This window comes from Tympanuchus pallidicinctus, unplaced genomic scaffold (genome assembly GCF_026119805.1).
Source record: "Tympanuchus pallidicinctus isolate F22 unplaced genomic scaffold, pur_lepc_1.0 scaffold13, whole genome shotgun sequence".
Taxonomy (NCBI): domain Eukaryota; kingdom Metazoa; phylum Chordata; class Aves; order Galliformes; family Phasianidae; genus Tympanuchus; species Tympanuchus pallidicinctus.
The window spans coordinates 10,109,033-10,134,110 of record NW_026294648.1 but is presented as its reverse complement, the minus strand read 5'-3'; the positions used below and the strand labels follow the sequence as shown (position 1 = coordinate 10,134,110).

The 25,078-nt window shown below is 48.5% G+C and overlaps 1 protein-coding gene and 2 long non-coding RNA genes across 4 annotated transcripts in view; 1 reads left to right on the top strand and 2 right to left on the bottom strand.

The window, feature by feature from the left end:
* Nucleotides 1–1,062: 1,062 nt before the first annotated feature.
* On the bottom strand, nucleotides 1,063–2,665 carry LOC128075854 (uncharacterized). Its single transcript, XR_008204132.1, has 2 exons — nucleotides 2,419–2,665; nucleotides 1,063–1,572 (listed from the first exon to the last, which is right to left on the bottom strand). It is a non-coding gene; the product is annotated as an uncharacterized LOC128075854 (long non-coding RNA).
* Nucleotides 2,666–2,677: 12 nt separating this feature from the next.
* On the bottom strand, nucleotides 2,678–3,878 carry POU3F4 (POU class 3 homeobox 4). Its single transcript, XM_052672966.1, has one exon. It carries the CDS (start codon nucleotides 3,836–3,838, stop codon nucleotides 2,747–2,749), a length of 1,092 nt encoding a protein of 363 aa, XP_052528926.1. The 5' UTR covers nucleotides 3,839–3,878; the 3' UTR covers nucleotides 2,678–2,746.
* A 364-nt stretch (nucleotides 3,879–4,242) lies between these two features.
* Nucleotides 4,243–25,078, top strand: part of LOC128076027 (uncharacterized) — a 78,528-nt gene continuing 57,692 nt past the window's right edge. For both annotated transcript variants that reach the window (XR_008204220.1, XR_008204221.1), the window contains exon 1: nucleotides 4,243–4,730. This is a non-coding gene — a long non-coding RNA (uncharacterized LOC128076027). The remainder of the gene's footprint in view (nucleotides 4,731–25,078) is intronic.

Genomic DNA, 25,078 nt, shown 5'->3' with positions numbered 1-25,078 from the left:
CCCCCCTCTGGTGCCGCTTTGTGCTCGGGGTGCCGGCCGCGTGGGGCACGGCACAGTGCTCGGTGCTTGACATTAGGTGGCACAAACGAGTTTCCTTCTGCTCGCCGGAACGCTGATGCACAGGGAACAGTGAGACGAAAATTGTCTTTTTAAAATGAATTTCTCCTTCCTTGATTTTGATGTTGGGTTGTTGTTTTTTTTTCCTTCTCCGGCTTTCAAGTAGTCCTTGAAGTTCTTTTGCTGATGAACTTTACTTCTTTCATCGCCTCTTTTTTGGCTGCGGGCACATGGCTGGAAGACGACCGGAACGCAGCGCTCCCCGTGCCGGGCGCGGAGCAGCCCCGCGGCTCGGAGGGACTTCGTTGCGGCGGGACCCCTCCGGCCTTCGGCCCCGCTTCCCTCCAGAGCTGAGCGGCGTGCGGCCACAGCCGGGGCCGTTCGCGACCCGCTGCCGTCAGCTCGCGGCTCGACGCGGCCGTCTCGTTGCGTCGATTGATACGCGGGGGGCCGGGGCCGCTTCCTTCTCCCGCCGTCCTTTTCTCTCGCCTCGCTCCCGCGGGCCGCGGGGCGACACCCGCGAGGCCGCGACCCCCCGGCCCGGCCGGGCCCGGCGCGCAGCGTTCGGCCCCCGCCGCTCACGGCCGCGCACCGCAGTTTCCTCGGCGGCGGCGGGGCGGAGTGCCGGCCGCTCTCGCTCCGTGCCCGCACCCCTTCCCGCGGGCACCGCTCACCGCGCGGCCGGCATTCGGTGTGACCGCCCGGCGGCAGCGCCGCGACCCCGCAGCCCGGAGCGGGAGCGGCCGGCAGCGGGAAGGGAGGCGGCGAGGCCGGGGTCCGCGCACAAAGCACGCACCGCACCACGCGTCCGTGCTTTTTGTAAAAACGTTTATTTAAACTTTTTTTTTTTTAATGTTGATTTTTTTTTAATTTTTCCTTTTACAACAACAAAATATTGCGTCGGTAGAAACCCCTCCGCCCGAGCCCGGCCGAGCACCACCCGTACAGCGACTGCCCCGTGTGCGGCCCCGCACCGCTGGGCCCTCTGCTTCCTTCGGCTTTGGGTTCTTTTTTTTTTTTTTTTTTTTTTTTTTTTGTTTTTCTTTCTGAAACTTTTTTTTTTTCTTTAAACATAATGCGGAATTTATTGAAAATAAATAATTGTTGGCAACTGCAATAGGCAATTTTGGATAAAATAGTTGAAAAAAGCAACCTTTAATGAAAATAGCGTTTATTATACATCAGTTACTAAATGAATAAACTAAATGATCTTTCTTTAAATTAATAACTTCCAAAAAACGTTTAATATACAAAACTGTACAGTTATAAAGTTGGCAGAAATAGGCAGGTCCTCAGTGTCGAGATTTTTTTAATTTTTTTTAATTTTTTTTTTTTTTTTTTTTTTTTTTTATAGCGCTTACTGAAAAATACTTGAAAAATAGAAATGTCGAAAGGAAAAAATCTGAAGGCCGGGGGAGGGGGAGCGGGGCACGGCCCCAGCCCGGCCCGCACCGCTCGGGGCCCCGTCCTTGTGCACAACGTCCAGGGGGCGGCACGGCTCGGCACTTCCCTATGCTGAAAGAATGGGGTATGGCATTAGCGTTGTATTGACTTTGTTCTCCTCCTTTTTTTTTTTTTTTTTTTTTTCCCCTCCCGGTCCGATATATATATATATATAATATTATATAGGTATAATTTTATATATATATTTTTTCCGCTAATCCAGCATCCCTGTGACGCGGAAATAAGCTCAGCGTGAACCAAATGCTGCCCCCCTCCCCCTCCCCCTAAATCACGACCCCCCCCACTCCCACCCCTCTTTTCGCTATTGAAACAAAACACAGAGAAACTGATTTCCGAAGCCAAAGCGCAGAATTACGAAGGTGTTTTACTACAGACCTCTCCGTCTGGCGCTGACCGAAAAGCCCCGAACGCCGGGCGGTACGAAACGCCGCGGGCTTGGGGTGATGCCTCATTTCGGATCGCTCGGAAATTATTATTTTTAATTTTTATTTGTTTTTTTTTTCATTGGAGGGGGGAGGTCAGCGATTGAAACTTGACCGGTTGATCGGGGGGAGTTGTTGGGACGGAAGGGGGAAGCGGTGAGAAAAGAGCTGGTTGGTGGTAAGGAGCCCCGGGAACGGCGATGGGAAAGGGAACGGGAAAAGGAGAGGAAAGGGGAGGGGGACGGGGAAAGGGATGGGAACGGAGAAGGGGACGGGGGTGGGACGAAGGGTGGCGGCCGCCCTGCCCCGTCCCCGCTCGGTGCCAGGCGGGGAGGGAAGGACGCGGGACTGCTCGATTCGGTACAAATTAGCTCACAAATATTGTGTACAGTTTGTAGTAAAACACCTCAGCCATTTAAAAACGCTATAGAAGTCTTTAAAAATGCAAAACTAGTCTATTGTAAAACAGATTCACCTGAAATACAGCTGATATAACCAAGGCGCTGGAAGGTTATTCATAGGCACACGTCTGTCTTTTTTCCTTTCTGTTGTATTTTTTTTTTCCGCGTTTTTCTTTTTTTTTTTCGCGTTTTTTGTTTGTTTGTTTTGTTTTCCTCCGTCCGAAGCCCGCCCGTGTCCGCGAGCAGCGCCCATCCAGGGCCGGGCGGCGGGCACCCCCGGCCATTCGCAGGCGGCGCTCAGCCCGGGCCGCCCCTCCGCGGGGTCGGGCGGCGGCGGCGGCGGCGCGGCAGCGGGGGGGAGTCGGGCGGCCGCGGGCAGGTCCGAGCCGGCGGCAGCCCCGGTCAGAGGTCGTGGCAGGCCGAGTCCGTTTTGACGCCGTGCGCGTACACCTCGTGCTGCTGCTGCTCGCCCGGCGGCGTCATGCGCTTCTCCTTCTGCCGCCGGTTGCAGAACCAGACCCGCACCACCTCCTTCTCCAGCTGCAGGCTGTCCGCCAGCGAGGAGATCTCCTGCGCGGCCGGCTTGGGGCACTTGAGGAAGTGCGTCTCCAGCACGCCTTTGACACTCACCTCGATGGAGGTGCGCTTCTTCCTCTTCCTGCCCTGCGCCGCGATCTTGTCGATGCTGGTGGGGCTGCCGGTGGAGGAGTCGGCCTCCTCCAGCCACTTGTTCAGCAGCGGCTTCAGCTTGCACATGTTCTTGAAGCTGAGCTGCAGGGCCTCGAAGCGGCAGATGGTGGTCTGTGAGAAGACGTTGCCGTAGAGCGTCCCCAGCGCCAAGCCCACGTCGGCCTGGGTGAAGCCCAGCTTGATGCGACGCTGCTTGAACTGCTTGGCGAACTGCTCCAGCTCGTCCGAGGTCGGCGTCTCCTCGTCCGAGTGGTCCTGGCAGTGGTGGCCGCCCAGCTCGCCGTGCTCCCCGGGGTGCAGCCCCTGCGGCGGCGGCGGCTGCTGCGCGGCGGCGGCGGGCGGCGGCGTCAGCCCCCCGTGCTCCAGCACGCCGCCCACCGCGAAGCCGGCCTGCGGGTACACGCCGAGCGGGGGGGGCTGCCCGGCGGGGCCCAGCGAGCCGCCGTGCGCCGGGCTGGCCCCCCAGGCGCCGGGGTGGTTGGCGTGGGGCGAGTGGTGCGAGACGTGGGGCGAGCGGTGGTGCAGCAGCGCGCCCAGCTGCAGGTCCTCGCGGCCCGGCTTCACGTCGGGCTGCTCCAGCGGGCCGCCCGCCAGCGCCGAGGGCCAGGGCGCGGCGTCGCTCAGGCTCGTCACCCAGTGGTGGCCCAACGGGTGCCCATTGCCGGGGACGCCCTGCAGGTACTCGCTCTGCAGCAGTTTCTGCGGGTTGCGGAACGGGCTCCCCTGCTGCATGCCCGCGCCGTCCGCATGGGCGAGCGAGCCGGAGCCGAGCAGGCCGTAGGGGTTGGAGGCGGCTGTGGCCATGGCCGCCGCGCAGCCCCCACGAGTTATACTGAGGCGCCGCCGCCGCCTCAGCCTTTGACATCCACCGGCACGGCGGCCCGGGCAGCGGCCGCCCGCCGACTGGCAGCCGCGGTGCCCAATGGGGGCGCGCCGCCGGCGGGGCCGCGCTGCGCGGGCCAATGGGGGACGAGGAGGCCGGCGGGGGGGCGGGGCGCGGGGAGCCGGGCTCCGCGCGGGCCCGAGGCAGGAAGTGAATCACTCCGCCGCTGCTCCGGGGGCCGGGCGCGACGCGGCCCCGCCGCTTAACTCCTTCCGCGCCGGGCGGGGCTGGGGGGGGCCGCGGGGCACCGCTTAAATGACGAGCGGCGGGCGGGCAGGCGGCTGTACCGGGCGGGGGAACGGCGGCCGCGGGACCACCCCGGCGAGCGCGGCCCTGCGTCCCTCTGCTCCGTTCCGCCCCGCTGCTCCCCGAGGTGCCGCGCGTGGCCGCGTCACACCGAGCGCCCAGCGCCTGCCCCAGGCTGTGCGCTCCCGAGGAGAGAAAATAACAAACAAACAAGCGAACAATAAAACCCACTAAAAGCCGTGGAGAAACCCCCACGGCGCCCAGCGCGGCCGTCGCCCCGCGGTTCCCCCTCCCCGCGCCGTCCCGCTCCGTGCGGGGCTCCGCGCTGCGCACTGGCGGTGCCGCTGACGGGCGGCCGCGGCGCGGTGCCCTTATTGGTTTGAAATTCCATTAAATATATTGCAAGAGCGCCTAGGTTAAGCTTGATTTAAATTTGCATACATTTTCATATATTTAGCAGAAATAAAAGAAGGCTTGCAGCTACCAGAAAGTCATTAAGGCATTAGTTTCCCTGAGAAGACAGATCTGAAGAAAATTCAAGAAAATGAGAAAATTGATAGAAAGAAGGTGAGCTCCCCCCGGCCCCCCTTCCAGCCCCGCTTTCCTACTTTACCACTATAAAAGCCCCGGGAATTTCTCGCCGGGGCTCCGGCACGGCGCTGCCCGCAATGGGGCTCGGCCGGGGCCGCCCGGGGGCACCGCGGGATCCCGCTCTGCCGCCCCCCGGTTCCGCTCCCTGGGTTCGGTCCCGGTCCTCGGGTGCGGGTCGCGTCGGGCAACGCGACCCGGGGACAACACGGCCGAAAGTTTGCGGCTCCTCGGGAAGCGGCCGGGAGCGAGAGGAGGGGTCAGCGCGGAGGTCAGGGGATGACAAATGTCCCTGGGAGAGGCGCGGCTGCGGCGGAGGGCAGCGGCGGAGCGCCGCATGCATCACCGCGGAGGGCGGATAAAGAGGGACCGCAGCGCCCGTTTTTTTTTTTTTTCCTTTCCTTTTTTTTTTTTTTTTTTCCCTTCCCTCCTCTCTCCGCCTTCACGAGCTTCTCAAAATAAATATCACCGGAGCACGCGGAAGACGATGTATATATATTCATGCATATCTCCACGCTGTATAAAAACGCAACTAAATTATTTAAAATTAATTTGCGCTTGAACTTCCGAAACAATTTTTCAAATCCCATCCGCCCGTGCAAACAGACGCGGAGCTCCGCCGCTTAATGAAGGCAGAGCGCGGCAGGGAGATAAACCCGACCGTCCCATCCTCGGATTTGTCGCCGATGTGCTGCGGCCGGGGACAGCGCTGCCGTAGGAGGAGGTTCCGTGCCTCCTCTGGGCGCGTTTGGGGTATTTTAAAGTGTTTTTATCTGCATATAGTTAAATCTCGGCGCTGTTCTAACTAATCTGCTGGAGAGGGTTTCTTTAGCTCTTTCCTGTCAGTCTAACTTCCCAAGTGTAACAGATGCCGCTCTCAAGCGGTCCTTTCTGCTGCTTTTCTTTATTCAGCCTCGCATATTTCTCCCCATGATCTGGGTTTCCATAGAGAGAGGAATAAAAGGGGGACCATGGCCACAAATCCCCTGCCCCATGCAGAATAAAAGAGCCTTATTCAATAGCCGACCCCGTCTGGACATGGGAGAAAAATAAGTACATGCAAAGCTACTGTTGCAAGAATTTGTAACTTATTTTTCATAGACTGGGACCCATTAAAGTAAAAAAAAGTTTCTCGGTTCGGACCGAGCTCTGCGGTCCTCCGGCTCCGGTGCCTCCGCGCTTCCCGTTCCCCAGCGAACCCCTGGCGTTAATTTTTTTTTTTTCCTTTTTTTCTTCTTCTTCTTCTTCTTCTTTTTTTTTTTTTTTTCCTTTCTTTCCTGCTAAATCTTTGGCACGAAAAAGCTCGCACAATAGCCGAAGGAAGCCTACCGTCTCGGGGCAGCTAGAAGTCGCTATAGAGAAAGGCCGGCTTTGAAGTGGAGGAGCTGTCATTGTGGCGGAGTCCCCGCGCCTGGCGCAGGCTCGGCCGGGACGGCCGCTGTCGGGGGGCAACTGCTCGGAGCCCCCCGGCTCGGATCGCCCTTCCCGGCGTGGGATCGGGGCGGGCGCGGAGCGGCAGAGCCCGGCGGAGGCAGAGCCGTCACCGCGGCCGTGCTCCGTGGGGGGACGGGGCTGCTGTGTCCTGTGTGGGGCTGCCGGAGCTCCTCCGGGTGTGCGGGTGTGAGCGGTGCGGTGGTGCGGTTCCGTGCGGCGGGGAGCTCCCCGAGAAGCGCGAGGAACGGTGCTGTTATCACGCGTTTATTATATTTTAGATATTTTTTTTTCTCATTGTTCATCCGCAGAAGGAGGGGGGGGGGGGGAGGAAGGGGGAGAGGGGGAAAGAGGTCTAAAAGGGGTTCGTTTTGATTGTGTTTAATACGGCATGAAGCTCGGAGCGGTAAGCGGCGGCTCGGTGTCATGACCTCTAGATTGAAAACTTCACCTTCAACACAAGTTCACTCCGGAGCCAGGACGAGTCGGGCTGCGCTCGGTGGGAACAAGTGCAAATTTCCAAACAGAGTCAATCAGAGCGGGGAGGGGGGGCCGGGGAGGGCATTCGGCGCTCCCGGAGCCAGGAGTTGAGGTTCTCATTGTGTACTTCAAGGCGCTGGTACGAGAACCGCCGGGTTCCGGAGGTGCTTTGTGCAAAGCTAACCTGCGCGGGAGAAGGTTGGGAGGAAAAGAGGAATTTACGGAGTATTAGCAGAAATTAGCCAATACCGACACAAGCTCAATTAGTTCTTTTTTTTTTTTTTTTTTTTTTTTTTTTGGTCTCTGTTGGCTGCTCTCGAACGTGAGTAAACGCTGTGCAGGGAGAGAGGAGGGAGAGCCGCAGCAGCGCAGTGCCATCGCAGAGCCGCAGCTGTGGCGGACGGACAGATCGCAAATGAACGCTGTCCCAGTGTCAGAGCGGCCGCAGCCCCCACTGCCCCCGTTAGCACCGACCCCCCCGCAGCGGCGGGGCAGCGCACGGAGCAGGGTAGGCAGGGACAATGGGCGAGGCACGGGCAGAGAACCGCAAGGTAAATGGCATTTGTCTTCTAACCGCTGAGCTTTCCAAATCGTTCTGTGCGGCTCCTCGCTGCTCTGCTCCGATCGCCATTTATTATCTCTCTCTATGTATATATATATATTTTTTTCCACGTTGTTAATGTTTGAGAAATGTACTTGCTGGAGAAAAAAAAAAATGTCGTTCATTTGTGCACGAGCACGTCATGTTCTCCGCCAGTTCGGCGGCTGTGTGGCAGGTACTGCATCGAACATTTGGTTGGTTTGCAGCTGAGAGCAAAAATAGTCCGGGAAGTCTCTGCAAAACGCCCATTTGCAGCGTGGCACCGCTCTCGCCGTGGGTTATGCGCACCCCGGATTAAATCCACGGAGGGAAAGGTCGGGTTTGTTGTGCTCAGAACAGGCGGAGGGGCTCGCTTCGTGCCGTGTATGGCTGTAAGGTCACGGGAGGAGTTAATAGATCCGCACGACAATGCGGATCGCTTCCCTTTACATAGGCGCTTTCCTCACCGTGCGGTTGAGACTCGCGTGGTCCCCGCGCTGTGCCCGGCTCTCCCGGACCGGAGCACCGCAGTTCTGCCCACCGTTCTCCCCCTCCGCCGGGCACGGGGAGCCGAGGGCCGCCTCGCAGCCCAAGGGCCCACCTCCCATTTTCATTATTTAGTTAAAATACAATTCCCGAACGCAGAGTCCTGCTCGGGCATATTGAAAGGAGAGTGGCTTGGATTTGAAAAAAGCACCAACCCGAGTGCTATTGAACCTCTGTTGACTAATGAGACATCGAAGACAAATAGCTCTGTTCCGAGGATGACAGATCCCTGCGTCGTTGCTTCTTGGTTTACCGAAGAATTTCAGTGTGTGTTTTTATTTTTAACTATACGTTTTCCCACCTTTCTCATTCAGCCCGCAAATCGCTCTGTGATGCTCGCGGTCCTGCAGAGGGATCTTAACGCCTCCTGCAGCCCGAGGTGCCGCGTCACTCCTCGGCTTACGCTTAGAAATACCTCTGTGGCACCGTTAATTCTTTGTTTTCGCTCAGATGAAATGTTTACACTTTGGTGGCAAGTTTACTCCCCGTCTCATCCACGTCGCGCCAATCAAAGCCGTTATAAAATAGGAACTTTCAGGCCGGGCTGTGCCGCTGAAAGACGTTTCCTTCGCGAATCGCACTCGGGCGATGGCAGGGAGCGCTCAGGGACAGGAGGCTCGGGGTTCTGCGATTCGCGTCGCCATACGGGACGGTGCCGCGCAGGTGGATGCGCGGTGACGGCCCCCAGCGCAGCGCACAAAGGCTGGGCCCGGCCCCTGCCCGACCCTCCCCCGCTGCCCTCGGGACAGCCCCAGGGCCCGAGCCCCGGCCTGCGTGAAGAGAGCGGCCGGCACTGCGCAGCACGCGGCCGTGCTCTCTCCCTGCACCTTTTTCTCCTGCTTAAAGCCGCCCGAGGCCACGGCGGCCCTTTCCCCGTGGTGGTGGAGGGGCGGCGGGGCCGCACGCGTGCGGAGCCGGGAGAGCCATAAATCAGAGCAGTCCCGAGGACAAATCGAAGCGCGCACGGGAGAAGAGCCATTAAAGGGGAGCCGCAACCCCTCGGCGTGCCAGCGCTCCGCTGCCCGCTAGGAATAAATAGAAATAAATCAAAGTCGAGGGGTGAGGGGGGGCCGGGAAACACCATCCGCAAACTTTCCGCCGGTATCGGCTGTGCCTTTGTTGTGCTTCGGGGCCGCCCCTCCGCCGGCCGGCGGCTCTGAGTGCCACCTCCGAGTGCTCCCCGTTCTGCGAACCGCTCCGAAATTACTAGTAGGGGATAAGTAAGCTGCGAGTAAACCGAGTGAATTAGGTTGATTCTCTATCAGTTTAATTTATGTTTTATAGTTAGTTTAGCCTTCTGATTTGATTGCCTTAGTAATGTGAATTGCCTACAGCTGCTGATGATACAGCTTTAATTCTGTTTTAAAGGTCATGTAAACATGTGCCTGTAGCAGAAGGAATGCAAATTCAATTCCCTTTTAATGCTGCCTCACATTCACTTCGCAGCCCTCACCTAGGAAATGAGCGGGATTTAATATCAAACTGTCTCAACACCCCGATGCCGTTACGAAGCCGTCGGAGCGCCCTGGGGCGGCAGGGCTGGGGATGCCCCGCTCCGCCCGCAGCGGGAGCGCCGTGCAGGTGTGTGCGAGCGGGCTGGGCTACGTGACGTAAGGCAGAGAGCCTCGTCCTGCCGTGCTCCAGGAAAAAAAAAGAAAAAAGAAAAAAAAAAAAAAAAAAAGAAAAAGAGGGAAAAAAAAAAAAAAAAAAAAAAAAAAAAGAGAAGACCCCCCTGCCCGTTTTGTTCACGGGGTTTTAGTGAAGTTGCTGGGAAGTTTCGTGGTGGAAGCCTTTGAAACGACGAGCTCTAACGAGTGGGGAAGAGCATCACAAAAAGACACTTTGAACAGGGAGCGATGTGCCCTCGCCAAGCGAGAACGGCCGAGGAGCAGCCAGCCCGCCCGGCTCCGCGCTGCCAGGGCCGGCACGGCCGGCACGGAGCCCCGCCGCCAGCACTTCGCCCGGAGCCTTTCGGCGCGACCCGACCGCGGCCGCGGTGCTCAGCGGCCGGTTGGCACTGCGGGAAGGGCTCCCCGCCCTCCACGCGTCTTCGAGGGCTCTCCCTCCCCTCGGCGAGGCCAGAAGCCTGGGTGCCCGGGTCCCAGCTGCCCGCTCTCCGTGCCCGCTGTGGAAATAACCCGTGGGGCTGAGGGACCTCCGACACCTGTCCCTCTGCTCGCAGGGCAGATCCCGGTGCTGCTCTCTCCTTTGCGAGAAGGAGCGGTTTCTGCAAAATCTGAATCCTTGTAGTAACAGCTCATTGGTGATTCTGCTAATGTTGCACACCTCATTAAATAGCCCCAAACATAAGGAGGTTTAAATGACTTTATTGAATTAAAAATAGCATAGAAAATCACCTACGGTACTTTCATCAAATAATTAATGTAAACCGTATACATATAGAGAGAGGTTCCTTTTAACAAATCTGTTCGTAAAATGCGCAGGGGTTTACTTAATGGCTGGAATAACCGAGAGCAGCGCGCCGTGCTCCGACAGCCAGCCACACTCGTGCACTTCCTAATGTGTTCTTATATGTTTCCCTGAGTGTTTTTCTTCCTTATCTTCTTTATATCTGAAGTTCTATTCCCCTCCTCTACTCCATGTATTTGATCATTTTTTCAAGTCCCTTGGCTGAACCAATCTCTTTTCATGCAGAGGATAAAAAGAGAAAAACTTCAAAGTAGGTTCAGGTAATTAACAGCTGAGGGGAATATAATCTAAACCATAGGCCCTGCTTTGCACCCAGGTCTGCTTTCAGAGCCAGCCGGCAAGGGAGTGCCTATTCCCTATAGCATCCAAATCTGCTTCCTCTGAACAGCTTTGCCAGGCCTCCAGTTATCACATCTGCATTTCAAACACCATGTCTCTGGCATTAATTATTAATTAGCCTACAGTCACCCCAGAGGATTTAAGTTCCAGCCTGCACATACTTATTCATTGACCTCTATCTTAGTTTTTGTTGGAAAAAACCCACTAGAATGCTTAATAATTTCCTTTCTCTCAGACCCTCTGTTCTAGTTTCGTGGAGGGGAAACAGTATATTTTCAGAGATGGAAAATCACAGGGTTGTCTAGAAATTTGTTTAGAGCAAAACGCTATGTCAGGAGTTTGAGCAAACCGTTTCAAAAGATTTAGCAGGAATTTGGTGTAAGTATTTCTACCTCTGACAGATGAATTTATGGATTTCCCAGAACTGAGAGCTGTGGATACCAACACGGCGCGGTTCAGCTCTGTGCGCAGTGTTGCTCAGTGTGCACTTTACAAATACAAACTGGATTTAATTACTGGGTAGCACACTTCTATGATCAAACTAAGGCAAACGTTTATTCGAAAGCTCTGGGGTTACACTGCTGTTGACACTAGTAAGAATGAAAAAAATGCTGTTGTGAGGCACATCAGTACTTGGGCGTTACCTACGCGCTCCATCCTCAGGAACATGTAACTGAAGAAGTGTATTTTATGACTGCTTTGCATGGCTCCTACAGTAGCTTGGAAGATGCTCGTTAGCCAGCAGAATAACTGCGGATCAAACTGCTGCTTCCATGATCACATTCTATGTGTTGATATTAAGCTCTCCCAGTTAAACACTTGGAGTCATCAAGTAGGAACCAGGTTACGTGATTATCTTCACAACGCCACGTGGAATTCAAAACATTTGTTACAGTTTGGCTGAGCTGTGTACTGGATATTGCCTTTGTTAGCGTATTTTAATATTACAATATCCCAAACCTCAGAATGAGCCCTGTTTTAATACCTCAAGCAATTATCCGCAGATAAATGTCCTTAAATATTGTCATGTTTTCTTATTTTTATGTGTGGTTCTATCTCAAATAATTATAGAAACATAAAATATTCCTACACTTTGTTTCCTAAAGAAGTGTTTATTCTGTAAATCACAGGGTCAGACTGGTTAACTTATATGCCAGCCTACAATTGATTTTTGAAAGCATTTAATCTATGCCTAAGACTTCTGAATTTCTATGTAGTGAACGCTATGGAAAAGAGGGCTGATGCACAAACACATGTAGTTAAATTGCTGGGTTCCCTCCATGAGCAAAAATGTGCTGTTCAAAATTGCAGCTCAAACTACCCTTTCTGTATAATCGTAAGCCTGGAATGCCTGTGCTTCAGCAACTGAGTACCTGAAAATAAATGTCAGGACCAATGCTGTAGGTGTCCGTCAGGTATCTCACTCCCCAATTTCCCTGGCAATGTGCAGGATTTGGCAGCTCCTGGCCTTTTATTCTATTCACATTTTCTGAGCTGATCTGGATAGCGTTCAGTGTTATATAGTAAATATTTTTGCCTCTGCTTCAAATATTTGGAATTATTCTCAGATGATTTTAATAGCGAAAGTAGCTCTATTTCAGAATGAAGACAAGAATAGGCAGCACTTCAAATTCCATTATTCTTGTTTATAAAATAACAGACGTCATCTTGATGTTGAAGCGAGGATCTAGACTATTTTAATAACATGTCCAGGACCTTTTAATCACTTCTCCAGTGATACTAATACTAGTAATAACAGCCGTAATGAAAAAAAAACCTAGTGTGAAACCGGGGCTGGAATCTGTGCTTTGTAACTGTCAGAACATTTCTGAAATTCAAACTTCGCTCTTAATGTAGCTCAGTACTCTATGAATATTAAAGAGGAAAAAGGACTAAATTTCTTCCACGGCAGAGCAGAGCAGGATGTTGTTTGGGAAAGCAAATCTCATGGCAGCTCCACTTGCTGATGTGTCCAGCCTGGGGTCGGGAATATTTCCTACTCTTTGAACGAGGGTTTCTGGGTGTGGTCCTGCTGCTCCGAGGCCCCTGCAGTGCCTGCGGATGCGAGGAGTGCTTCTGTCCCATCGCGTGGCCGCAGGATGCGGTGCTGCGCTTGGCGGTGCCCAGGGTCAGACAGGGGCTTCCTTTTGAACTGGGAGCTGGGGATCTCGTGGCTCTGGCTTACACAGGACTTGCTTTATGTGGCTAGAACTGCACTACTTCTACGTTGCAGTGCATGGGGATCTTAGTGTGTGCTTTCTCCAGACTGTGCAAACTTAGCTGCAGCAAAATACAGCAGTTGGTTTCCTTCCCATCAGGCACATTTTTCTCCCAGTGAAATCTTTTCTCCTTCTGTCTGTTTTCATTAGATTTGTTTGTCCAGGTTCTTGAGATACTGATTGTATATCCCCAAATTGGAAAACTTCTACCAGTGCCATTAAATAACTCTTGTTGTGGTTACTGTGCAGGAGTGAGGAAGGAATGAAAGTACACATCCAGGGGGCTTGGCATGTCACGAAATGATGTACCATTCTTGTTATGAGGCACAGATTTCCATAAGAAGCTTATTTCATGGTTCGTTTTATATATATTTGCATTTATATTTTTTCCATTAAAGCTTAAATGTTTTACCTCATTGGTAAGACCAGCTCCTTTGCAAATCTGGAAGTGCTTCAACCTCTGTTCTTGCTATACTCTTCTCCTCTGAATAAATGATCTATGCAATAGTTTTATAGTAGTGACTGGCACCCACCAAGGACTGAGCTGTAACTGCATTCTGTTTTGGTGTTTCACATGACCATGTTTTGAATTCAGATTTGTAAGTTTCAGATCACTTTGTATTTAGATAAATCACATGGCTAACTGATTCTAAATTACTTGAATGATGATTATCTTAAGCCGCTGTTGATTTCTTGTGTTGTCTGTGGATACTTCTTGCTAAAGCTCTGGTTGCAGAGTTGCAGAATTCTTGCCTGTGTGTGCACTTGTAGGTAGGAAAGACTTGTATAGGAAGAAGGGCAGGTGAAGCTGGAGATCACTGTAGTAATTATTGTGTCAGCAGAAATGGGTTCTTAGTAGGTTGAGGAGAGTATGTGGGGCCAGACCTTCAGCTGACATAAACTGGTGAAGCACTATTGGTATTCAGGAAGGTAGTCTGGGTTACATGAACTGCAGATTTTCTTGGACTGAGCAAAAGATTGCATGAGTGATATCAGAATTATTCTGCATAATTTCTGAAATAATCTTAGCCCATATGAAATAGTTTGCCTTCTTTATGGAGTAGTGTGGTAGTGACACAACCCGAGCTCCAGTGTGCAAGGAGATGCAGAGTATCAATGGAATGGAATGAATGCATGAACAGAGACCATCAGTAAGAGGCCAATGACTGCTGTGACACGGGAGATGTCACATACGTTTGAACAGTGTGACAGCAGCAAGTGAATGCGTGGTGACCACTGCCCAGCGTATTTCTGCAGATGCTGCAGAGACACCTATGTGCCACTCTGATCTTCCCATTCCCGAGTGAGACCACACCATGACCGTGCTCCCAAACTTTGCTTTTAGCCATCTTGGCCTGAAAAAACAAGCGTTTGTCCTTGGGCCCCTGGCTGACCACAGGCTGCTGCTTCCTTACGTGGCAGAAGAACTGATGCACTTTCATTTCTAAAGAAGCAGTGAAGTGCTCCCAGGAACTGCCTGGCGGTGCTCCAGCGTGCAGCCACCCTGCTTGCTCCGAGCACAACCTGCATCTGGCTCAGCGTGGCGGTGCTGCCAGGCGGCGTGTCTGCACAGACGCACAGGTCGTGCCTTCTGACCCCCCGGCCCCACCCCGAAGCACCCATTCATCATGCCTGTTGCAGAGGGCTCTTAAGAGCAGAGCTGTGGCAATCATGTGTAGTCTTTCCTCTGACTAGCAGCTCTTTTTCTTTTTTTTTTTTTGGCAGTGCCCGTACATAAAGTTTTTAAAGACATTATAGAGCTTCCCTTCCTCCCTCAGTTTCTTTTCTTTCCCCTTCCACTTTTTTTTCCCCCTCCATTCATAAATCTCTGGGCATCCTTTCACTGCCTTTGCTATGGATTTGAGTGTGTAGAAGAATGAATTAGTGGTGGTGGGATGGCAGTTATGGCAAACTGTCACAGTTTGGGTGACTCTCCATCAGCTGGGAATCCAGCCCGCTGGTTGCAAGTAACGCACTTACTGCAATTAAACACTTGTATAGCGTAAGTCTTTAATGAAAAAACAATGTATATGTGTGTGCTGTGTAGCTACTACCACCAAATTGCATGTAACATTCAATGGTAATTGTGTTCATAATTACGGAGTTAATTCAATTTCTGTAATAGTAAAAACTGGCACATAAAGTCTCTCAAGATTAAATGCTTTAGTTAGGTAAGAATATACTCAGTTGGAATATTTAATATAAGGAAAGTAGTCTCAGATGCACGAAAGTTTGAGACTAATAAAATTCCTTCCCCAAATTGATCTTTTCCCTAAATGCTGCTCCAAACACAGTGTGGCACCACACAAATGCCATACTTTCTCTTACTGTGCCTGTTTTTCTGAAGGAGAAGCAGAGTACACTGAGGTATTTGCAGATGGGAAGGAAATGTTAAAGGAGCCTTCTGCTGCAGCTTTGTCACTCACATCTGTCAGTTTTGTAAGATTTGAGAAGTGCACTGGAAATGCACTGTTCTATGCAGCACAATTAGCACTGCTCTCAACACTAATGTCGTAACAGCAGCATGCTAGGAAGTCAAATTTTGTGTATGGCATTTGACCTTAGGGAAGTGGTATCTTTCGTTTCTTTTGTAATCCATTAGGTGTTTCAGTGCTACTTTAGGGTAACTTCGGGGCTGATTTACACAAGAGGCAACAATACAGAATGTGGCCCTGTGTGCCTGGTATCTTTGTCCCAGAGCTTTTCAGGCAATTTATTTTGTAAGGGAAAAGAATACGGGTAAGAATTCCAAATTTGTAAGATATTAAAGCTGTATATCTAACCATGGACAGGCATGAAAAATTGAAAGATGAGAAAAGGATCAATAAAATCATATTCAAGTCCTCTCTCCTCTCCTCTCCTCTCCTCTCCTCTCCTCTCCTCTCCTCTCCTCTCCTCTCCTCTCCTCTCCTCTCCTCTCCTCTCCTCTCCTCTCCTCTCCTCTCCTCTCCTCTCCTCTCCTCTCCTCTCCTCTCCTCTCCTCTCCTCTCCTCTCCTCTCCTCTCCTCTCCTCTCCTCTCCTCTTTTCCTTGCTATACTGTGGACAAAGGAGAAACATGAAGGCAGATCGGGTTTTACTTGTTACTGCTCTAAATTTAGTTCTAGTTTAGCATCCCCAAGAAAATAACTACTTTTTTTCCTAGGTGGGAAAGTCTCTTTTTAAGTACTTACTAGAAGAACAGTGACAGCTGAACATCTAAAAAAATGAAGTAATATACAATTTTAAAAAAGAGTCTCAAATGTCAGCTAACATAGCTGTGACCTGGCCCTGCAGCAAACCCTGCTGTAATACTCCTTTTCCAAAAGATCATGTATTGACTTTCATTATTTTCTGCTCAGATTCACAGGATGTTGTTTCTTATAGTAGCCCGTTTTCACCTACCAGAGAGATTGGCGTGGCCATGTAAGGTTCTAAATATTGATAACTAGATCTCAATTCCGTCATCTTTACCGATACGCATTTTGTTTTGTTAAAAAAAGTTCTGTGCTTGTATTCATTTGCTGCGCTATATTTTCAGTACTCCTCATGTTAGTTTGTGTAAGAAAAAGCGTAAAGTCCCCCCAAAGTAACTCAGAGTGTAGTGGCTTTATTTTTGTTATTCCTCACCTCCTCACAATACTCGCTCCCCTCCCCCAGCAGCCACACTACAAAGCTTGTTGTACAGGGACTCCATTAATCCTACATTTCCTAGATGGTATCTGAGGCACAGTGGGTTTCCACAGAAATTAATTTGTCCTGACAACAGGCCTAAAGATTGGAGTCCAGGGATCACTTGGCAAATTCCCTTTAAACTGAGCACAATAATAAACAGAAAGCTGATAACGACAGTTCTGAAAGACCACACAGAGGAAGGACCCCGAATAGACTTGCTCTGTGTGTATCTGCGAATACCTCTGATAACTAGCAGACAGAAGCTTTATGCTTGATAGGAAAACGAGCGGGCTGATTTATGCACCTTTTAATATTGCAGAACTAACTTCATTGAGCAGCACACAGCCCGAGCTGTTTTCTGCAACGATAATAAAAGTTCACTGCCGATCTGGCCGGCTTGTTTTATATGAGTTTTATTTAATATTTGTATGAACGTCTCCTTGGCCGTTCTTCATGTCCTCCGTATTTTAATGTGGCTCTAATTTTCTCTGTACATCTTACAAGTGTAAACATTAAAAAAAAGGTCGGGTAGAACATAATGGTAATTTATTGAAGGAATCTGGAAAGTTATCCATCTGTTCTGAGGGTATTTTTTGGTAACCTTCGAGATCATGTTAGCTTTTGGTTTCGTTTGTCCTCCCTGTAAGAAGAGTATTCGTCCTCACTAAGAAGAGTAAAAAGCATTGCTTGCTTTTATTTATCCTTGCCTTGGGTGCCTTTTTAAATACTGTTGTTTTCCCAGAGCTAAGGTGTGGAAAATAGCCGTGCTGGAAGCAGATAAACAAGCATTCATTCAATATTTCAGAGCTTGTCAAGTACATTTCAATCTTTGATTTTTGTCAATATGGAATTGAGAGATTTAGAGATAATTAGAATCTACCATGTGTCAGTAAACTGCTGCCAGTTACATTTGTGAAAAAGCCATCATAATATTAAGGGTTCGGATTGATAGAGTGATGTTGAGTAAGATATATGCCGCTTAACTTTTCACCACTTAAGAATAGGGTATGTAACAACTTAAATAATGAATAAAAAAGGGAGAATAGCTTAAAAAGATGTACAGAAAATGGGTTTTGATTATTGAAACGTACAGAAGTACAGTCTGGTTTTGTTTTCAATGCCTAAAATGCGTGATAAAATTGCAGCCTCTGGTTACAGAGAGGAATACAAAACTGTGTTAAAAGAAGGCAGGTGTGGCTGTACGCCTAAAATATCGTGAGTCACGCTGGCTTACTCTTAAACTCTTCAACGTTTCTTTTAAGATAGAAATTTGGTACTGGAATAGTACGTGATGTATCCAAAGTCACCAGCAGCACAATACATTGCAGACAGAGTTTTCTGGGCACAAGCAGGAGTTGTGGAGCGCAGCCCTGCGGCACTGGGGCAGGAGGGAGGTGGGTGCTGCGGGGCGGTGCATCGCTATGCAGCCCAGGTGGCAGGCTGCCAGCAGAGGGGTAGTTAGGGGCTTGGAATGCTGGCTGCCCTTGGCATTTGTGATACAGGGAGTTTATATAAAAAAAAGTTCTGTCTTACATGCTTTTCCGGCACAGCTAATGGGCCCAATTCTGCTTCTATTATTGGCAGTGACAAAACTACCATTGACTTCGGTAAGGGCAGCATCAGATTCAGTATTTAAGAGCTTAACTAGCTGAGAGGTGGGGATCTATTATACTGCTGGAGTGTGATGTATATACCACGCCTCCCCGCTGAAAAATAAAATCTTTTGCTCTCATTATTGGCTTTAAATTAGTTTGTACACTATGAATTAATCAATTACGGCCAACATACTTTTGAAATTAAATTCAGGACGAGTAGTGCAATTTATATTTGTCACACTTAAAGAACTCTATTGTACTGAAACGCAGAAGATTTGAAAACAACTGGCTTTAATGCTCTCTAGCTCCTCATTCTAGATTCTGGTGCAAGAACAAATTGACTCGCTGTGCCTGTTAGTTCTGTAAAAAAACAAACCCAAATACTCCCCTTCACTTTTCATATCAAAATCATCCAGTGCATTTCAGTGTTCAAGCTATTAGGATTTTTTGAATTTGGATCAAATCAGGCATTTTTCCCCCAGCAAATAAGTTCTCTTGTGTGCCTTCTACATTTGATTTGAAGGACTGTGTATTATTTGATGTTCTTATGAGATAAACAATAAACTTTTGAATATGTTTTTTCCATTTGAATACAAGCCTAGGGATGCTTCACCCTGCATCCTAAAGCCTGATTTCCCCTGGGACTCATTATCATGCAGCTCACATGTTCAGTCACCTACACTGTTGAACTTACTATCAAATAACCTCCGAAACGTTACTAGTTATTACGTGTCAGAGGGCAGATTTATGATAAACTAACTTTGAAACAAAATAATGAATTCTCAGTGTTCTATTTTCCAGCAGTATTTCTGGTAATTTTGTTCAATTTAAATTTTAAAACAGTAAGTTGCCTTTTTCTCTTATTCTACCTTATAAAACAGCTCCCACCCCTCATGAAATTTCTTCCTCCTTAAATATGGTTTATGATGATTTGAGCACTGCCTATAAAGAATAGAAATGAGAACATTTGTCTGTGAGCTACCAAATGGCCCACTGGAGTTCATTTGTGATTAAACTTTCATAGCTTTCTAACTTGGTGAAATTTAAATTAAATTAACCCTTGGCATAGTCCACCAATGTCCAAAATATAGCTATGGAATAGGTGTTGGCAAAAAGGAAGCTTTCTCCTTGCACTTCGTGCTGCCAAATTCTAAGGTTTCTAGTAAGGTTCTCACTTAGCAGTGACAAAAATCGGTGGTGTTGTCTTCTCAGAAAATGCAAATGTGTTTACAGTGCACTTGGATGGCTACCCAAAAAGGTTTTCCCAGTGCTGTGCCATGTGTCAGCCCATGAAGTCCAGCTCAAGAAAGCTGAATATGGCTTCACTGGGTCAGCAGCACCTCTTTTAAATGGTAGCCAACACAACCACGGCTTTCAATGAGATTGTTTCAGTGGGATGTTAAAGAGATAAGCATTGTGCAATAATCCTGGAGATGATCTAACTAACAAACATCTGCAGATGAAATTTTAAAGTATACAACGTCAAACATCAAGCGTGGCTAATTTGGATAAAAAACAGCGCAGCACCTCTTGGTATCAATGAAACATTTTTCTGTTGTATTTTAGGCAAGTGTCATCTCCTACTGAGCAAAGCCCAGGCTTTGAGATGCTTCTCATCTGTGACACTGCATGGGAAGTGCTGGACTGAGGGCAGCTCTGTGGAGCTCGGGGATGTGCCACCACCTCAGCACACTCTCTCATCTCTTTTGCTCCACTTGCTGTAATTATGGTTCTCCAAGGGTGTTACGGGCAAAAGTTCCATATCAGTCTGTCTATTAATATTTATGCAGCAATTCAGGAGGTAATGCATTGTTAAAATACAAGTTGGAAATCCACCAAATTTAATCACTTTTAGTACTAGAAATTATCTATTCCTACACTAGAGAAAAAGGAAGGGGAGCTATTGTTGCCACATTTTTTTGTCAACTAATTTGCCATTTCTAAGATGGTTTATAGTTACAGAGCAATAAATGCTGTGGTGTAGCTAAGTTTTTGTTTTGTTTTGTTTTGATGGAATACAAGATATATATATGCAATTTAATGTGAGACACTCAAAAATATTTGAAGCAAACACAATACACAGGTAAGCACTCTGCTCATTTGTGCTGTTTTGTTCAGTCACTATCTTCATGTATGAGGAGATGCATGCAGCAGGATTTGCCTTTTCTTACTATGCCTAATGACAGAAAGAGTATTTTTATCACTGGTAGCACTTCATTTTTGCAGCTGCCTGCACGCATCAGGTTAGTAATACAAACTCTGTTAAAGACCAATCTCTCCCTTCCACACTATACAAAATCTACAATTATTATTTAGAGTTAACCTCCTAAGAAATTCATTTGTTATTTAAACTGTTCAAACCCAAAAAGAATTGTTAGCTGTTGTTATCTAAGGACCTCCTACAGTCTTTCCTAGGTCAAATAAGGCTCCTTTTGTTTTCAATAGGAGTCTTTTATTTTTATTTTTTTTCTGAGAGCTAGCTCTGAGCTTTTATGTAAGCAAAATAAATGCAGTGTAAGTAAAACATTAATTAAAATGTATAAAAAAATAGAAAGGAAAATGTTCAAGAAGACTGTGGTGCTCAAATAAAACACTTTTTTTTCAGGTCACTTGGCTTTCTGATGTCATTGCTGGCAGATTCGTTAGCCCGGCTCCATCACATTATGTTCTGAACTATAACGTGATGGGAGATGATCAAAGTGAGAATGCTAAAGGTTCAGGACATTTAAAAATGTTCTATTCTGGAAATTGTTCTGAAACTATCAACAGATTACATTAAAATCTGTGGTACTGAACATAGTTACTCATCACCTTTTTTTAGATGTAGCGATTGAAAAGTTTGTGTAAACAGCATTGAAGTTTTTATGATGGAAGGTTGAAAATTTCCCTGGAATTTTAGGAAATCCAAGGGTCTCTGAAATGCAATATACCCCATTTCTGCTGTTAGGCATGTAGTTTTAATCTTTACACTTGAAAGTAGTAAGCATATGGGTCAGATCATCCACTCCTTATAATGGACACAGTTCCATGGACTTCAGTGTCCAATTATGCCAGCTAGAGATCTAACTGTTTCTGGGTTCTATTTCCTTATTTTTCATGTCTTCCTGAACTTTGACCCTTTGTCAAAGGAATGTCGTCTGTAATATGATAATAATATGAAATTCTGTGCTCACTTTCTAACAGCGTATATCCCAAAGAATTGTAATGATCCTCACCTTTCTGCAAAATGCAGCTCAGGAGGGATTTCAGCCCTGTCTTTGCTGGGCACAGGGGTGATACTCGGGTACCTTGGTCTTGTGCTGCTGTGGAGTAATAAATGTTTCTGTATTTCCATGAAACAATTGCTGTGTGGGATGACTGAGTAAATAAACTCATTGGCAAGTCAACAAACTGACAGGAGGTCATTTTTCCTAATTTTAGATGCATTTTAGTACTCAGGAAAGTGAGAAATAGTAGTGCTGATTTTGGGGTTTTTTAGAGCTCCACACTCTGGTGCTCTCAATCAGTGCTAGGCTGTGGGTTAGGCTGGAGGCAGAAATATACAGACGATGTGACACCGTTGGTACATAATGGAGCTACACAGGAGTGTAAAAAGGATTTAAATCTATAAGCTGGATTTGACTTTCTGTTTTGATTTATGGGCTGAATAGAAGTGTGTATTTTAAGGAGCCATTAGTTTGTGATTTGAAACATGCAGAGTGCAGCCTTTCCCTCAGCTCTGTGTAGCATACAATGTAGCAAGGGAAATGGCAGAGAACATTCTGTAGGGAGAAAACCCTTAGTTTCAGTCTGTATGCCACATAAGGAGTGGAGTGGCCAAGATTCATGTCTCTCGCTGCTGTGCTTCCTGAGAATGAATGGAAAAAGAAGAGGGAGCACCTATGCTGTTCTTCAGTACAGAGTGTGTATTCCATGTGTTTTTTGGTTCTGCTCAGTAATCTGTAGCTGTTGGTGGGGGCTTGAGTAGGGCTGGGATTTCCAGGTACCTGTGTGGTGCACATAAAGAGGTGGGTGATAAGGATGCTGGGGCAATCAGCTGTAGCAGGGATAGACACTTGGCCATGCTGAGTGCTGTGAGAGGTGTCCTAGGGCACTCCGTTGAGAGCTGCAGCAGGAGGTTTCAGCACCTCCCAGCCCCACTGTCCCCCATCCTTCCAACCGCTCCTCTTCTTGGGTGGCAGCAGCAGCTGCAGCTGGTGACCCTCGTTTGGTGCCCTCTGGCTCTTCCTCTGCTACAGCTCTTATCATTTGGACAAATGCTGCTCTTGTTTACAGTAATGTAAATTTGGAACAACCTTTCTGCCATTTCTCCAGCATAAATATTGCCCTCTGTGTGATTCCCACCTCCTCCTGCACGCAGATGGGTCTGGAGGCATGGAGGAAGCCTCCTCCCTCTGATATCTTTGCATTGATCTTCTGGCTGTGGGCCCCAGGTGACTGAGCAGCCCATATATTCGATCTGTGTAGATATGGGAGCTGATGTTTGTCTTTTTTTTTTTTTTTTATTCCCTCTAGACTAAAAGCACTTCCCAGCTCTAACCCCAGCTTTCTACAGGAACCAAGGGTGCAGCCCACAGTTCCTTTCGTGTACCTCATTACTGCTACCGCAGTCATGAGTAAGACTGCCTGACTGTGACAAACTGCATGCTGGCTCTGTGATTTGTGCAAGCTCAAATTTTGCACTAATTCACTTATATATACTAGATGGAAAACACAGCCTGAGGGCTGCTATAAAGCATGCTGCTGGAGCCACAGAGAGCGCTCTGCCAGCTGGGGATCGCTGGAGCGTGCCCTGCGCGGGGCTGCAGCAAGAAGGGGAATGGAGTTTATGCACTTGTCAAAAAGGCTGTGGCACAGGAGCAGATCCATCCCCATCCCTGTGCTTAGAGCCCTGCACAGCACAGCTGGCAGCTCGGTTCAGCTCCTGCACCAATGGTGATGCAGTGACGCACCCCAAAGGCCAGTACTGCATCCCGGCTGTCACTGGCTCAGTGCAGGTGTTGGCTGCCCCAAATCAGCTTTGTGCTTCTCATTGAAAAAAGGTGTATTTTTTCCCTTTTGCTCTCCTGCAGCTTTGATCTGCCCTCATGTTTTGTTTGGGACCGCTGTGCTAGCGTGTAGCTTTAGCTTTCTGCACAACCTGCCAATAGATAATTTAAGAATGGTTTCTTTCAAGAACAGTGAGAGCACCACGTTAGCTAACTCCCAGAATGATTACTTGTCTCCTTACAGATAGCTGTTGACCTGTTCCTTTAATGTTACAGGTCTGCATCCCACTGCTCTCTTAAGCTGACCTGCTTCCTTCTTTTTAATGAAATTGTCCCTTTAGCCTTTTTCTTGCATTGCCTTTTCAACAATAACATTAGAAACGTTCTGCTCAGTTCTTTCCTCTGCTAACACCTTGCCCAGAGCTAACTTGCAGCTTCACTCTGTCAGCTGTAAGATATAGATATACTGTTGTCTTAATTACTCATATTTCTCCTGCTGCTCATAATTCTGCTTGTTCCACCAAAGAGCTCTTCAGAGAGCTTTTCTGCTTCCTTTCTCCTTTCTTTGGGGGTTTAAAGGTTGTCAGATATATAAACGCTCCTTGTTGCAGAGCTTTGGTTGTGACAGTGTTCTTTGTGGAAGAGATTTAGGGGGATGGGAGAGCTAAATAGGAATGCCTTTACAATTCTGTGGAAGAAGAGAATACACACAGCATTACCTTGCATAACAGAACATCACAGAGTGTGTATGGCAAATTCCATCTCTAATGAGTAGTGAGGCAGCTATTCCTCTACAGCTGGAAGTGTCAGTGCAATTGCCAAGGGCAGAGGTTTCTTTCCTCTCACTGTCCATCAGAGGCTATTCACAGCTCGATCTGGCTTACTGCTATTCCTCTAAAAATGCAGCTGAAGAGGGACTGGAAACTTAAAAATGCCATCACTGTGCTATGAAAAAAACATATTTTTGTGGTTTTAGCTCTCTCCTTTATGATTATATGCTACTGTTTATGTTATTGATATTAGTTAATGTCTGCTACTGCCCACGGACACCTAGAGCAGGCTGACCGCATGACATCTGTGCATTTTTGGTGACGATCTGAGCAACCTTTGTTGCTGAAGTGAGCTCTCCAGCGAGTAGCACCTTTGGCCAAAGGTTTTCCATCCTGGCTGTTGAAGTCTGCTCTCAATTTCAGCAGGCACCAGCTCTGTGCAGTACGATAGCTGGCAGAATACAGAACAAAATTCAGCTGGTTGTCTTATTTCAGTTCAGTTCAGCTGGCTGACAGGTTCAGGAAGCAGTTCCTTGAGTTTAAATTAATTGGATAAATTAAGAGCCTGTTCAACTGCTATGGTGGAGTCTGCTCCTGCCACCAAGCTGGTGCGAGGTGGGATGGAGCTGGATGCTCCTTACACAAGTGTGGCTCAGACTTTCTACTCGGGTTCAATTTGCTGATTTTGTTGTAGTTGTTTTTTAATAATTAACTGGTGAAAATGCCGTACGCTTTCATAGAATGAAACAGAGCAACGACAGAGCAATGCCAAAGAACTGAGCACAAAGTTGGAAGTGACCTAAGAGAAGTAGTGGGCCTCTCAACAACACAGTGCTGTAAGTCATGGCTGAGATCATCAAGGAGCACCGATATGACTAAAGAGTCTGCTAGGAGAAGAAATGGAAATAGATGAGAGTACTCAATGAGAGGTATTAGAACTAAAGAATAATTATGTTCTGCATGGAGGAATTTCATGGAGAAAATAGCTCTTCAGGTTTGTGCTCTGCTCTTGAGGAGCTAAAAGGAAGAAGAAGCTGTCTCAGACAAGTCGAGTTGCAGGCAATGTCACACCAGTTAGGGCACAGGACATACAGGCCAGTGAGAGCTCATTTCAAGCATAGGTATGTGGGAAGCTCATAGTGTGGAAATGCCAAGTGTGTAACAGCCAGTCCCAGACTGGGCAGAGGCCTGCTCAGTTTGATCAGGAGTCACCAGGCAGGCCACTGACATTGCTGGGGGCGAGAGGGAAAATAAGCAAGTGCCTGACTCAAGGTTTGCTCAAGGTTCACAGTCCCAT